Source organism: Sphaeroforma arctica, assembly GCF_001186125.1.
Source record: "Sphaeroforma arctica JP610 unplaced genomic scaffold supercont1.235, whole genome shotgun sequence".
In the NCBI taxonomy this organism is placed as follows: Eukaryota; class Ichthyosporea; order Ichthyophonida; genus Sphaeroforma; species Sphaeroforma arctica.
Genome location: NW_014040323.1, coordinates 82119 through 98113, shown reverse-complemented (window position 1 = coordinate 98113; position 15995 = coordinate 82119). Strand labels below are relative to the sequence as shown.

General features: G+C 43.5%; 4 protein-coding genes across 4 annotated transcripts; 1 reads left to right on the top strand and 3 right to left on the bottom strand.

The window, feature by feature from the left end:
• The first annotated feature begins 598 nt into the window (after positions 1 to 598).
• On the top strand, positions 599 to 3244 carry SARC_04287 (hypothetical protein). Its single transcript, XM_014301905.1, has 2 exons — positions 599 to 708; positions 971 to 3244. Exons 1-2 carry the CDS (start codon positions 648 to 650, stop codon positions 2971 to 2973), a joined length of 2064 nt encoding a protein of 687 aa, XP_014157380.1. The 5' UTR covers positions 599 to 647; the 3' UTR covers positions 2974 to 3244.
• Positions 3245 to 3482: 238 nt separating this feature from the next.
• Positions 3483 to 7485, bottom strand: SARC_04286 (TK protein kinase; the record flags this gene model as incomplete). The annotated part of the gene is made up of 10 exons (XM_014301904.1): positions 3483 to 3996; positions 4280 to 4356; positions 4514 to 4601; positions 5044 to 5169; positions 5381 to 5542; positions 5774 to 5911; positions 6196 to 6340; positions 6549 to 6673; positions 6812 to 7038; positions 7260 to 7485. The coding sequence occupies 10 exons, from the start codon at positions 7483 to 7485 to the stop codon at positions 3694 to 3696; spliced, it is 1617 nt and encodes a 538-aa protein (XP_014157379.1). The 3' UTR covers positions 3483 to 3693.
• Positions 7486 to 7559: 74 nt separating this feature from the next.
• Positions 7560 to 9509, bottom strand: SARC_04285 (hypothetical protein; the record flags this gene model as incomplete). The annotated part of the gene is made up of 5 exons (XM_014301903.1): positions 7560 to 7767; positions 7974 to 8137; positions 8380 to 8620; positions 8833 to 8981; positions 9192 to 9509. 5 exons carry the CDS (start codon positions 9507 to 9509, stop codon positions 7560 to 7562), a joined length of 1080 nt encoding a protein of 359 aa, XP_014157378.1.
• Positions 9510 to 9557: 48 nt separating this feature from the next.
• Positions 9558 to 14251, bottom strand: SARC_04284 (hypothetical protein; the record flags this gene model as incomplete). The annotated part of the gene is made up of 13 exons (XM_014301902.1): positions 13984 to 14251; positions 13561 to 13687; positions 13245 to 13379; positions 13047 to 13149; positions 12568 to 12717; positions 12283 to 12421; positions 12077 to 12159; positions 11626 to 11803; positions 11002 to 11400; positions 10755 to 10829; positions 10339 to 10628; positions 10037 to 10181; positions 9558 to 9898 (listed from the first exon to the last, which is right to left on the bottom strand). The coding sequence occupies exons 1-13, from the start codon at positions 14144 to 14146 to the stop codon at positions 9558 to 9560; spliced, it is 2328 nt and encodes a 775-aa protein (XP_014157377.1). The 5' UTR covers positions 14147 to 14251.
• Positions 14252 to 15995: the final 1744 nt, after the last annotated feature.

Below are 15995 nucleotides of genomic sequence, written 5' to 3'. Positions count from 1 at the left end.
GAAACGTGAGACTGAAGATCAAAACTGCAAAATATACGCAGATAGGTCGTGGCGGAATAATCGTGACAAATCGAAGAGTTGTATTCGTCAATACTGTTAAGGCATCGCAGTTTAGGAACTTCGTCTTCCAGCTTAATAGGTAGGCTTTTATGCTGAGAGTGGTCAATGCATTACGCGCTTTTGAAGTTCACTTGAACTATTTTCTTGATTCCGGCAGAAAATCAAGTATGGGACTATATTTACAATTTTGCGATCGAATCTTAGAATGTCGCGTTTCTCGGAGGTAAACATCAGTAGTAGTAGGCATTCCGGATAGGAAGATACCTATTTGAAGATCTTTTGCTCTATATTCGAAATTTATGTCATGACTTTCCATGTCGCTACTGTCGCACTCCAATTTCTTATACGTATATCTCATCAAGTTGATAATCTCTAAATGTAGAATACTCCGCATTAGTCGTACGCGGCTCATATCTATTATTATCATCTACTGCTCGCCGGCCAGATTTCTGCGTACAGCCAAAACACAGGATTGGTTCGGTCGCAGAAACAAATTAAAAGGATTCCTAGAACTGGAAGATGGAGTCCCGGAGCGGGCGATATTCAGTCTCACATTTGACCCACCCAGCGCACTGGTTCCTTTTTTGATGTGTCTAACTAAAATTCTCAAGCACGCGCAAGTAGCTAGTGTGCCGCCCACGTATACAGGTATACACCACCCGGCACTTGCATTTGTTTCTCGCTGAAAGTGGGTCGTGGTCGTGCGTGCTTCGGTCGTTTCTTAATTTTTTTATTGTCGTTTCTGGTCGATGGGCCTAAACTACGATATGAAAGAAACACAAATTTTGAATAGGATTTCTATGAAGCTAGTCTGGTACCTCGCCTACACTGATAGCACAGCGAAATCTGCCAAAGCGAACGAAACTCATCTAATAGTTGTTTCTTTCTTGCTTGCAACGACATGCAACAGAGGAATCCAATATGAACGAATTGGCAGATCCTCCGGAGTATGAATTCACACTCAACAACAACAACAACAACAACAACAACAACAACAACCACTACTCGCATCAAGGCAGCGCTGCTCAAGCTCTTGCATTGCAACAAAGGGCAGCAATTCAAAGCGAAAACGCTCGCATCGCGGCTCTACAACATATCCCCAGAGAGAAAGAGACCTACTATGGCGATCGATCGACCACGAACAGTGATGCGAACTCCATGGAGGCAGTCAGTAGTAGTCATACACAAGCGTCTTATAAACCACCCACATACGAAGACTTTCATCGAATGACCGAAGAAGCACAGAATAAACAAGCCGAGGCAAGCATGGAGAATGACAGGAGCTTGGCCCCCTCGGAAGGCCATAACACTGATGAGAGCTGTGATTTTTTAGGGCGCGGTCGTGGATGTGAGAACCAGCAGATTCTCGCGGACACGCCAGCGCTTACTAAGCAACACTGTGTGCAGGATGATAAGCCGAGAGGCGACCAAGCGGATAGCCTGAGCACTCGCGTAGATAGCGCGTATGTAGAAGAGGACCTGAACAGTATCCGGTCTGGTGTTGCCATGGTTGATTTCGCTCTCAGCTCGAGCTCTGTCAGGGAATACGACCACGTGGCGAGACACTCTGCCCAGTGTCTCTCGTCCGAGAGTGGAGAGTACCCAGTTTTTCTGATGGAACAGCCGAGGAATGGTGCCGTTCAAACGTCTGAAGATAATATTCACATGACGGATAAGGACCCTAGGCGCAAGAGTTATCAATATGTAGCTCGAGGGATTAGTATTGGTAGTTCAGGTACGAATGAAACGTCCGCAGGTAGAAATACACAACGCACGGCTAGCCATTTAGTCAAACACTCCGGCACGGTTGAGCATTTAGCTGCCGTTGCCAGTGATGGATATGTAGACTACAGACCTGGCAGCGACAAAATCTCCTGTACGCGTACCCATTCAGGCGGTAGGCCGAACTCGATCGAAGCAAATAGGGGTGTGCATCGGAAGACGAGCAGTCCTATGGTTCTCCTTAGCAGTGCAGCTAGGTCTGCGAGTAAGTTGCAAGAAGACATCTCTGGGGATTTAGACACGGGCCGTGGTGGTAGGAGTGGTGGGGAGCGAGACGCGCGCGGTGGTCTTGGCACAGCAAATGCTTCGGCCACTAGCACCGGGGATTGTTCTATCAGGAGAGTTAGTCATGGCGGATATGCAGCTAGGCCCCACCCGTTGTCTCGAGGATACAGTCTGAAGCGAATGAATGACGGGTTGAATGACGCTAGCAGCTGCTGTATAGGAGGGGTTATGGAGGGCAAGAGAAGTACTGAGCGATTTCCTGGATCCGAGATCAGAATTGATACACCGACGCACGCTTGTGCCAGCGATGGCGAGGGCCACAGTCCTTACCGTTCACGGCCGAGTAGCGTGAGCAAGTCGAAAGATGAAATCGACATGCGTAAGTGCAGAAGCACAACAACCAGTCCGAAAATTCTTTCGTCCTTTGTCAGCCTCAGACTCCACTCCCACTCCCCTCACACACTGAAAGGGACAGTCAGTACTGGGAGTAGCGGGGAGACGAGTAGAAAAGCAGCCGGCCAAGAAATGCGGGATCGGGACTTCTCGTACAATACATCAGCAGAATATCGGACGGTAGACAGGGCAGCGCTCGGTAGCACGGGTTTACTGTCGAACGTGGATTTTTCCGGAACAATGGCATCGGGGTTGATAGAGAAAATAGCACAAGAGCAAAAACGGGTGATAGTGAGGTGCGTATCTGCCACTGTCCAACCACCCACGAGGCGTACAAGCTCAGACAGACATACGCGCAAGGAGAAAGCAGATAAACGTGTCGATCAGGCCAGCAGGTGCACCGGGAAGGGAGCCGAAGGCATTGGTCGTAGCATTACTGGTCCCAAAAAGGAAAATAAGGTTCAGGTCATGGTGAGGGCTTCGCCTAGAACGGTTCCGCACTTATATGCATAACACGGGTGCGAGGGAAAGTGTGCTCTGGGACTAGCAGGTACTGCTTTTGTCAGATGGAATTCACGGTTCGTTGGCCCCTTCTAAATACGTGAAAGGCCCAGAGCTTAGAGGAATTGTGCAATGCGGCATCTCCTGCAACGCCAATCGGCACGAGTCTCTCATGAAGATTTTGGAATCGAGTAGTAGTTTTATGAATTGGGGAATGAAGAAGGAGGGGCGCTGCCAGATGTCTAGACACCACACTACAACACAACGCGTAGCAATTAAAAACATCCATATATCGTTATCTTGTGGGTGCGAATCTGTCTGATTCGCACTCGATAATTTGTTAGAGAGCATCTATAGAGAAGCCCGTACTACTCGGTGCATGGGCCTCATGACCCAGTCAACAAATTGTTCCGTTGATTAGTATCAAATTCCACTTTCATATGTCAATTCTAGTCGTGTCGTGTTAATTTTCGCCAACTGTGATACCATACGCGGGAAATTGAATCTGCAAGTCTCATGTAGTGGATGTTGTGATATGTATTTTTCTCCATTTTATTATGCAATTGGAAAGTGCTGTCTGTGTTCGATCTGATTTACCGGATTGATTGATATTGATTATTGATACTAATTGATATTTGAGTAATTTAAGTCTGCTTCAGACAGTCGAGTCTACGTGTTCCCAACCTCTGACCACTAATATGCCTACATGCTACTTATTTAGTTGTGCTATTCTTAAACCAGGTGCGCCTCGTCTCCATCCTTGAGCATTCGTGCTAGACTGTCAATCGGCAAGTTTCGTTGTGGACTGCTCACGGCCGTATCACCCAATTTCGCACCACTCCAATTGTACAACTTCTCAGGCTCGTCAGGCATCAGCGAGCCTCTCGAGGGTGGCATGTTAGAGTAATCTCTTGCCATCGACGGAAGATTGGCGCCGTGTACATCGTCGTACAGCTCGTCGGCTTTGTTTTTGGCGTCCGCGCCATGAACATTTTCGTAACCCTTTGCCAGACCATGGCTGTTCTGGCCGTTTAACTGTGTGTCACATTGAGGTATTTAGTTGCAATTAAAATCCGGATTTAGAGATCGAAATAGACAACTGAGCTTTCAGAACTTTGCTTAGATGCGAGTAAGAAGTTTGCAAGTGATTGTACTCAACTCAGTAGTATGACATATATAGAGGTGCAAGTTATTGCACTCAACTCAGTAGTATGTCATATAGTGGTGGGGCAACAACAGTAATAACTCAATATATGAACCGGTTTACTCTGTTACTTTGTCTCTCAAACCGGCAAATTAATCCAAATGGCACTCATACCTTCTTAGTTGATTCGTCCGATTTGAAATTAACATCATCGTAAACAGGGACCTCTGGTTCCTCATCGTATCCCATTACTGAGAGAAGAAAAAAAGTTTAGTGATCGGTTAAGCTGCTGCGACAGGTACAAGCTAGAAAAATTCTGCTCCATGGTATTGACACAGCAGAAAAACCACCTCGATACCAGTGGTCAATAAATAAGTTTAACAATAGGGGTTCAGACAGTTACTTTACCTCTGCCCTCGGCTACGAGCCTGCCCGTATCCATGAACTTTCTCTTGTCACGACCCTCGATGATGACGATAGAGCCATCCGGGCTTGTCTGCAATAGATAGCGAGTGAGTTATTGGAGAAGTCTCAAACTAATATTTTTGGATTCGGTTACTCGTTGCTGCTAAACGGGATTGTGATTCGTCTAAAAAGACTACTTAGCACAGCCAGTATTGACACAGCTAAATTTAGTGAAGTGCAGTTCATGTGCGCCTCATGTTCACGAGGACATTGCGAAATGAAGCTCTGCCAAACCATTCTAACGAGCACTTGCGCGTGACAAACTCGACACATGGGGCGATAGGGTGGAGTATACCTAACATAAGCATAGGCAGCAAAATCTAATCATGGCATAGACGAAAAACCTAAACATGAGCATAGGCAGCAAAATCTAATCATGGCATAGACGAAAAACCTAAACATGAGCATAGGCAGCAAAGCCTAATCATGGCATAGACGAAAAACTTAAACATGGCATAGGCTGCAAAACATACCTCCACCATGACCGGCACGCTGCATTGTGGCACAAACAAGTAGGCGAAGTCGCGTTCCAGTGTATCGAATTCTGGTCTGTTTTCGGGCTTGATCTTCCAGCAGGCACTCATAAGATCGTACGCATCCTATTCCATGTGCAGACAACATAACATGTAGTTAGACACCAATGAGTTGTAGTACATCTCTTATTCAAAATTCACAAGTTTCCAATGAATTATATTAGCACGTCTCTCAATCATAAGTATGAAACCTTTTGCCCCCGTCGTGTCAATATGTGCCCGCAATTCACTGTATTTTTCCCATGTGCACAAAGTTATGCAAAACCCATCCGCTCACCTTTGGGCACTGGTCGGGCCTCTCCAGCCGATCGCCGGCTTGCAGTTTGGATAAGATTGCAAACATGTTGACACCTTTGTATGGTATCTCTTCGGCATTGCTGAAGAGCTCCCACAGTGTCACACCGTAAGACCAGACATCCGATGCCGATGAAAAGCGGCCCTACGCAAATATAATGCGAATAGATTAGTATCCAATGTATTGCAATTGGGATGTTACAATGATAGATCGAGTGCGCTTGGTAGTATCATATATATCGAATCAGTTGGAACAGGTCTCAGAAACTGCATTCTGTGACAGTAGCCACGAGGGCACCGAACACTTCCCCGGCCCCCGACCAAACGATTTTGAAGGTATATGGGAAGTCGCACTCATCTCACGTACTATACATACCTCCAGCATAGCGCGAGGAGACAACCAACGAAAGGGTAGACTGGTTTTGGATTCCATTACATAGTCGCTGGTGTCAGCGTCGATCACTCGCGACAGCCCGAAGTCCGCAACTTTCAATGTGGGGTAGCCGAGGGTATTCTGTAGGTGAGATTCAATCCAAAAAAACAAGTACAGTGTGAGTACATAGGGACAACAGCATATCCAGTCGTGAGCATGTACTAGAAATACTCAAACATCTAGAGCAACGGTATTACAGGCACATATCACACCCGATCACATTTGCAATATAATAGGAGTGCAGGCAAAACTCGAAAACCCTCTGAGCACGGTATTACAAACACATATCACACCCAATCACATTTGCAATAGGGTAGGAAAGGAGTGCATGCAAAACTTGAAAGAGAATGACACATCCAACTTACGGGTCCTGCTAGTGACAACATGCAATTTCTGGTGGCCAGGTCTCTGTGCACGATCCCCTGGCTCTGCAGATAGTTCATTCCGCTGGCGATTTGATATGACAAATGGTACTTCTCCGCAATCGTGACAGGCTCCTCTCGATCGAACCTAAGGTTTGAGATGATCTTGTAGTTAGAAACTGGCCATGAAAATACAGTCAGGAGAATACGTAGCCAATTTGACAGCGACGCGCCAACATATTGAAGCATACACCAAATTGAACAAGTGACTGGATTGCTATACAGAACGCTGAGATTATGTTGAGCAATCATAGACAGAGTGCACGGTAGGAGGAATGACTAGAATGTATTCTTACTGGGAACTCAGATAAGTATGGAGATCACCGAGCACCATGATGTCCATAATGATAGCTCCTGGTGGCCCTTTGCTGATTCCGATACAATCCAACACATTCGCATGATTGATGCTTTTCATCAAGTTCTGGACATGAAGATTTTTAACAGCAAATCAGTATATGGACAAGAAGGCATCCGGCTTCGTATCTAAAAGAGAGATCGTACGCCAATTGACTGATTTCTTATACAGCGTCTCCCACTCGACCCATGCGACTGTACATACCGCTTCTTCGAAAAATACATCCTTAGCCTCTTCGGATTGGCGGTCATTTAATTGTTTAACAGCCACAGGGGATTCTCGACCGTGACTATCCTTGAGCATTGCAAAGAACACCTCTCCAAAGTTTCCACCACCCAGCTTCTGCACCACTTTGAGTCGCTTCGGGTCGATGTCTTCGCCACTTTCTCGCGCCTTCTGTCGCACTACCATAGCATCCGCATCGTTGATTCCTGTACAGATTGCACACACGAGTTGAGATCGATGTGCGAAGCTTATTATAGTTCAACATTGTAACTGTGGAAATATGGTGTCCTCGGATCTAAGGCCGTCATCAGCTATACATGGGTACAAGTGTGGAAGAAAAATGGGCAGCAGCAGCTGTGTGTGGGCATTGCGACATTTTTGAAAGTGAAGCATATACGCCCTCGTGCTGTATTGCATTTCAACTTACGTTTCAGGAGATTGGCCGGAAGATTGAACAGGGGATGGATTCTTGCTTTCTTGGCCTGGCGCTGTCTTTTGCGGTACATACAGAACGCGATGAGCCCCGCAACAAAGCACAGCACAAGTAACACGCAGGCTACAATGCCGATTATCGCTCCGGCCGAGAGGCTGTCATCGCTGCCATGGGGTAACGCAAAGACAATATTAAAATGGGTTAGTCCGGATAATCGCATTCACTCCTGGTATCGTATCAACAATGTGCGGTTGGTACAATCTTCTTGGACTGCTACATCAAAGGCAGATAAGGCTAGGGTACGTACTTCGTATCCAAATCCACTGGTTCCTCGTTCGCGATCCGAAGAGCAGTGGATTCGGTTGTTGCGGCAAGAGAAGCTCGGTTGTTCGTTGACTGCATAGCGTACTCCAAAACATCGGCAGACGAGCGTGTAAAGTTGAGTGTCACGACACCATCTTCGGCGCGGCGACGGTTCTCGGCCACGTGTATTTCTATGTCACTGTGGTACGGGTAGCAAGAGAAAAGTTAGTACCAGGACAAGCTGTACAACACTTATTGGATTATACTACGGCAATACATCACAATTCATCAGGCATGATTCCAGGGCCACTCATTTCAGTACAAGGACAAAAGCTGTATAACACTATTTGGGTATACTGCAGTAATACATCGCATATCATCAGGCATGATATCAAGACCACTCACCTTCCGCTGGACCACGAATTCAAAAGTATTTCGGTCTGATTGAGCACACCCTGCGCCGACATTTGGGTCTGGAATGCCACATTAACATATCCGCACGCATTTCCGCTATAATCTTCTGCACACGACTCGCAGATTATGTCGAAGTCATCGGTACACTCTGATACCTGTTACACGTGCGTATAATAACAAGAAAGGAATGGTCAATTCACGCCTCACAAACTTCGGTCAAATAGATGCATTCCTCGTTATATGGCATTCAAATCGCCCTCAGACCACGATAGCGGAATGTTGAACCCAACCAATCAAAACGAAGTATGCACGGGACCTTCAGAATTACCAGTCAAATGATTAGTCATCTTTCTGTGATGTAGATACGCGTCAGTGCTTCACAGTGACGCGACCATACCAGTTTTCCATCTACGCACGATGAGCTCTGAGTGCATGATCGACACACGGTATCCTTGGTTTTCGTAAACATCGAATAGGTGTAAGTTCCAGTCCCATCCAGACCAGCGTGACAAGTCTGAACCGACTGACAAACTCTGTCGGCTGTCTCATTGAATGAAGTTATCTCAAACTCGTTATTGAAGTTGCACTCAGTGATTTGTGCACACTGTTTGTTGTCTTGTCGGTGGTAGAAGCCAGAGCTGCGACCATATCAAGGTTAACTTAGATTCAATATATGTACATGATTTTAAAGTGCGATCCTAATAAGCGAGATAAGCAGAAATTGCTATGAACGACTATGAATTATGGTCAGGATTTACAGCATCCGTCGAAGAATGTTAGGGTTTGTGAGTTGCAAGATGAATACAACACGCACTATACCCACAGTGCAGGTTATCGAAATGACACTTACCTACAGCCGGTGCATTCAATTCCTTTAGTACCCGAGTCCAGGCTATATTGGCATACGGTTGTGCTAAGATTTAGACCCGAGCAACCTACTGGAACTTCACAGTTTATGTTACAGGCTGAGCCTGATTTACCTGCATCACACGCGCACACCTATACATCAAACATGGAATTCGAGCAGTGTTAAACGATGTTGTTTTAATATTGCAGAGAATGATAGATAGTCCTGCAGAGAATAATCGATATTTTCTGGTGTATTCCCCGTGTGAAGACTCATCAGTATCATTGTACGTTCTCCCATGCCCGAAAGCCCAGTTTAAACTACCGGAAACATATCACACGGGTTAGCGACCGCTGACTTACCGCATCTTCAGTAACAGTACATGCTTCGATAGGCAAAGCATTGCCAGGACATGTCGTGCATGGTATGCAGATACTGTCCTGCAGATAAAACCCTTCGTTACAAGCCGTGCAAACGGCTCCGAAGCTCAAATCGAGAGCGTCGAACTGGCAGGTACTAGCATCGCCTTCGAGACAATTGGCTGGCAACTTACAGTCATCTTCGCAATTGGGCCCCGTCTTACCGGTAGGGCAATCGCATTGAACATCCTGCTTGCTAGTGCACTCACCCTGCTCGTGAAGGGTTTGCAGAGTTAGTTCGATAGCTCGGCGAAAGCTCATTATAAATATCTGGGGTACCCTAGCTGTTCATATGTAATTGAAGAACTTTTAATAATGCTGTTGAATATTCGCTGCCCCACGATCAAGCCGCTTTGATGTGTTTTTGGTAAGAAGCATTGTTAAATGTTTGAATATATCACTTGTGCCAAACATAAAATCATTGAGCGTACTTGCCTGGCTCGCTGAGGTCCCACACGTGCTGCAAGGTATACACAAACCACCAGCGGTGTTCAAAAACCAGCCTTCGGGACAAAGACAGGGCACATCAGTGGTAAACGGCTTTGTTGCTTCGATGTCGCACACCGCACCGTTACCACACTCAGCGAGCATCTGTGCCGTGAAGGCACAGTCGCAGTAATCATCACCTAAACCGTCCTCACACGCCAGACCTGGTAGCAATAGATATTGGTAAAAACAGGTTCTTATTAAAAACACACACCACAATGTAGTACTTGATAGATGGCGCGATTTACTGCAGATCGACCAAAAGAACCAACGAGGAGAAGTATGACAACATGATTGCATACCGCTTTGGAAGTAGATGTTGGAGCAGATGCCATTGTTGCTTGTGATCCGTGTAGTATTATCAAGGTCTACTACAACCCCAGTGATAGCGAGCGCCCCACCAATGATAGCTTTGTTGCACTTGATGACGGAGTTCCTCACGACAACCTAGAAGTGAAATAGAAAAGAGGATCGTTTCAGCCACTTGCACGAGAAACTTCGGAAGTGTAAGCAGCATTAAGTTTGGACAATTAAGTTTCCCAATTGAAAGAAAACAGACAAATTTAAAAATATTGGTAAAATTGATATGGAACTGCTTGCTTACTTGTTGCACATATAAGGCGCCCCCCTTTGAAAATGCCTCATTGTCTTGTACAATGCTGTTATACAATTCTACTTTAGAATTCTCAGAGTAGATTCCTCCCCCGAAACTGGCTGTATTGTTTGTAAGACGAGCAGCAACCAAGTAACTAGGAAAAATTCCGCTGCTGTATATCGCACCTCCATTCGCGGCAGCGTCGTTATTTGTAAAGTTTACTTCGTTGGCCATAATGACGTCGTTTAGAAAAAGCGCCCCACCACTGCCGGTAGCTGTATTCCCGTTAAAGCTTGAGCCTGGATTGATCAATATGAGGTATCATCAGCAATGAGTATATTCTGGCAATATAAAAGGCTGCTGAATTGAAGAGCAACACCTAGAAAGGGACAAAAAGATATTCGAACCATTTGAAAACCACTTACTTGCTAAGGCCACCTGATAAAATGCAGATATTGCTCCGCCGTTTTCTGTGGCCGAGTTGAATTCAAACTGCGCACCTAAATGAAAAAACAAAAAACAGAAAGCGAAAGTACCGCATGTCAAGGCAGGGAAGTAGACTGTTGTAGAAGTGTCACTCGCTTGGGGAAAAAGTATGCTTGTTAAAGGAGCCACACTTGTGCACCGGAACCTCACTTTGACTATCTAAGCTACAAAGAAAATCAATATTACCGGATATATTAATATCTCCTCGGCACACTATTGCTCCCCCGTCAAGTCCAGCTGTGTTATGCCCGAAATATAGTGTTTCGCCCGCCACAAGTGTATCCGCAAAGACGGCACCACCAAACCCTTGTTCGGATTGCCCTCCATTTGCCCTATTCGCAATGAAACGGGATCTGATCAATATCACGGCTCCACGAGCACTGATCGCTCCACCACCCCCTCCAGCAATGTTCATAGTGAAATTCGAGTCCTGGACAAAGTTCTCAGCAGCTTCGCTATTGATAGCACCTCCACCAGAGTTGAAGGCACTATTGTTGTGGAAATTGGAATTGGTCACAGTGACTGGCCCTGTGTACAAGAGTGTACTACTCGCTGAAACTCCGATATTATGACGAAAATCCGAATCTGATGGTAGAGGAAAGAGTACATGAAATTCAAAAACATTGAGAGTTCTTCATTCCTCCATTTTTCAAATCTTGCATCACGGAAATAATGTCCGAGTTGGTTGGATACACGCTCCAGATTATCTGAAGTCTACCTAGACTGCTACTATTTTGAGACAATGGGACAGCTATGGGAACACACTCGCTCATTTCAAAAATTGAAGATATCCTATCGAAGAAAACATACCGATAATGTCCACTATACCATCAGCCTGGAAAATGGAAGCAGAACTCGCCTGATTACTGTCGAATGTACACCTTTCAATACGCATGCTCGATACTGACCTTCCGCCTCCACCAAGCCCTGAGCCTTCGGTAGAATCGTGGGCCAAGTTTCGAAGAAAATTTGAATCTGTGAGGCTGACCTGTTGTCATGTGCATTAGATTTGGTTAGATTCTGCACACTCTTGAGTATGGACTCTGTGTAATGTCTCTTGCGCTTCACAAAGCTTCTCGTTTAGGAAAAACGGTACACAGCACGCAATTGTCAAACATACCACCTTATTTGCAAAACACCTTATGCATAAACTCTTTTTTTGCTCGATTGCAAGCAATAAACCCTTATCAACTAAGTACATGGGTTATACATGCTGCGCTAATCACGTCGTGGACATGTTGCTGAAGTATAAAACTCACACCTGTTCAGTTACACTATTCGTGTACCAGCAGCCTCCCATGTATGCCACGTTATCTTCACAAATAATATTTGTCGCCATCAGCCCTATCGAGTATTAGCATTCCAGGCAGATTAAGTTGAGTTCAACGTAGCAATCATTCGAATTAATTGCCTCTAATTGAGAAAGTCCACTAAAATGTTATTGTCACTGAAAAGATGCGGACCTACCCAGTTCGGAATATATAGCACCTCCTCTGGTAGCTTCTTCTATGGTTTGTGGATCTGCTTCACGTTGTCCCTTGTTGTTGTTCCCGGAAAACCTAGAATTGCTCACGCTCAGTCCTATGGCATATATTCCGCACCCCGCCTATGCAAAGATCGCTTAACGAGTCAGGAATGTAATAGAGTACAATATACAATCCAAAAAAAAGTATTGCTGGACTACCAGAAAATTCTTGGACTTGTCATACATAATTTTTAGGTTGGAGGAATCACCGAAACATGCAAACTTACTTTTAAACAATTATTTGAAGTAACATTGGAATTTTGAACATCCAAGGCTTGCGTGCTGAAAATAGCACCACCATAATTAGCTGAATTGTTGTGAAATTCGGAATGAACGATGGTCGCATTTGTAGCATCGATATAGAGTGCGCCGCCCCCCTGATAAAGAAAGAAACAGACAGATTAACTTTGATAGCGTGAGCTGAGCTGGATTGACAGCATTGTACGATGCGATCTGATGGCTGAGTTGCTGATATACAGATTCTCTCGAACTGTAAATGATCAGGAGCGACCACGCGAAAGTTCAAGGATTCAGCAGATCAGTGATCGCAGTTGCCGTAAAAAAGGAAAGCGACTACCAATACAGACAGTCAAATAATATGGCTTTCCCCGTCATGCTTTAATGCGAATAGATATTCTATCTGAATACGAATAGATATTCTAGCTGCGCGGTAAAAGTGTGTAAGTGTACACAGCACTTGACCTACCATTTCAAGAACACTGGCATCGAGCCTGTTCCCTTTGAAACTACAACTGTCTATCAGTACAGTAGGGGAATTGAGGGCTGATGCTGGCTCTGACATTTCTGTTCTGCAAGTTTTGATTATGTTTCAGTCACTATCATGGAAAACACAGGACGAGCACAGAAATAAAAGGAAATATTAGAAAATTCAGCTTGCACATACGCTGGTCCCGTGATCGCGAGTCCCTGCAGGGTGATCGAATTCGACGACCTTGCCTTCACAGCCCCACCATTGCATCCCACAATAGAGAACCCTCCGATAAAAATACTGTCTCCTGTCGTACCTTCGGCTCCTTCACTATTGCGTCGAAGAAGCAAAGGTGTTGTTTTATGATAATTTGCACCTTCTCCACAGTGGATAGGGTCAAAGAAAAATATGTGCAACATAAAAATACTTAGCATTGCCTGCTCATTAGACACCTTGTTTTAGACCTGTCCTAAATACTCTGGATTGTAAAATACCATAACCATACACCCACCCGATCTTAAAGGCACCATTGGGGGAACAGTTGACCTCGACGGTATTGCAAGCTCTTATATTTAAATCTCTTGGTGGATTAAGTTCTAGCACATCTTCCAATGTGATGCTCCGGTGTATCCAAATGTCTGTATGTAGCGGGTGGAGTATTTTAGCCGAACGAAACAATCGCTTGGATGGTGAAAACAAGTGCGTTGTGCATATAATGTATTTCACGCGATAGCCCCCAGGAGCACTGCAGCCCAATATAGTGGATAGGTGTACAATAATAGTATCTTAAGTTTACCAGACATGAAAGGGACAAAAACGGCCTAATAACTATTTTGTAACAGTTAGTTACTTACGTTCAAACGTAATACACCGTCACAAACTACAAAGCTACGAGATGAAATTTGATAACGCATATACACAGGTCTGCACCAACCTGAGAGCCCCAATTGAACTTGTCGAGTCAATTCTGTTGCGTTGTAGCAGACGCGTGGTGTTGTATTGCAGTCAGCATCACAAAATGGGGCTTCTTGAGCACAAACGGTTGTCGCAGCGACCGCAAGAAGGCAACCTGCTCTTATGATATTAGATGGCGTCATTGCTGGCTATCTATGTACCTGATCAGTTGTCAGTTTATAAACCAGTGTTTGCTATATCGAATAGACTTCGTAACAAGAGTTGTTTGATAATATATTACTGCTGTGACTAAATATCCTCAGACTATAAAAATAAAGATTGTGATTTTACCAGCAATTTACAAAGCATGTTATATATATGCCGATATATTCGACGTGTATTTGCATTGTTTTCTTTCAAATAAAGGTATGCAATACGTCACGATCTCTGTTGTACTGTATGTGAACGTCCAATGATATTTAGCACGCTGTGAGCTATAACATCACTGATTAGTGATTAACCTTTCGAATTGTACATATGTACATATTGTAATTTGAAATTCGGGTTTGAGTTTCGAGTTTGAGTTTCAACTTTCGAGTTTCCACTTTTCACTTTTCACTTTTCAGAGCATATGCCATATGGTGACCGCCATCTGACTGTGGAGTATAGGAGTCTCTCTCTACTACTAGTAGAGCGAGTGTATAAAAATAGGTCCTTTCTGTCCAGTGATGGAATTATTAAAACAAAATAATCAAAAAATCATAATATTAAGAGTGAGGAGTAATTGACTCATAGATTGACAAACAAATGCTGTTTTCAATGAAAATATATTTTTCCCTTTTTATAAAAACAAAATAAGCAAACCACTTATGATGATTTTTTATATGTTTTGTTTTGTTTTGGAAAGTTGGCGTCTGAGTCACTGAAAAGAGTGGCGTAAGATTTGTGACTTTTTGGTTTGTATTAGTTAAAAAACAAAAAAACAAACAATAAACGAATAAAAATAAAAATAGATATCCATCTGCATATAGAAACTTGTCTAAATATGTATGACGGCGCCACGCCCATGGCCGGTAGCACTCTCCGGATTGGGGGTCTGTGGAGGCCGGTGAGCCGGAGACAGACTGATAAATATGAAAATATCCCATTGGATTTATGAAAAAAAAAAGGATTTCTAGATCTGTATCATTGTATTTTAGTATTTTTTTTCTCTAAAATGACTGTTTTAAATATATTGCAAAGTAAATAACAACCCCCTGCCCAGTCGGGCAGTCTCTACTCCCCATCAGGGCCCACGCCCCACAACTCACAAGTGACATAAGCTGACCGAGGAACACATATTTTTCGATAATAAATATGGCGAAAAATTGGCATATTATTATTTCAAAATAATAAAAATGCACTGAAAACGTTAAATATGAAATATGAAATATGATATGAAATTAGGAAAAAATACGTATTACGCGTGTTGATTTCAGAAATACGGCAAAAATAAAAAAAATTGGTATAATTTTTTTTTGAAATATGCCATATTTAAAAGTATGCCATATATAAAAAATATGCCATATTTTTTATATAAATTTGCCATGTTTCTAAAATATGCCATGTTTCTAAAATATGCCATGTTTCTAAAATATGCCATATTTCTGAATAAGGCATATTTATGAAATATGCCATGTGTACAATATACATATACATTTACGAAATATTTACAATATATAGTATTTCACGGCTGTATTATAAAAATCATATGGGCATAACTGTATTTGTAGTTATATTAGAATAATTATATAGGCAGAGTGGCTGTAGTTAGTAGCTATACGAAAGGAATTGTACAGGTGTATAGTAGCTGGTTTATAGCTGATGTAAAATATCGCATATACATTTTATTCCATATACTATATTATATAATATATTTCGTGAATACTTATATTGTACACATGACATATTTATGACATATACCATATTTGGCACATATATATATATATACATATTCTCATACATATATATATATATATATATATATATATATATGTTGTTGTAGAGTATATT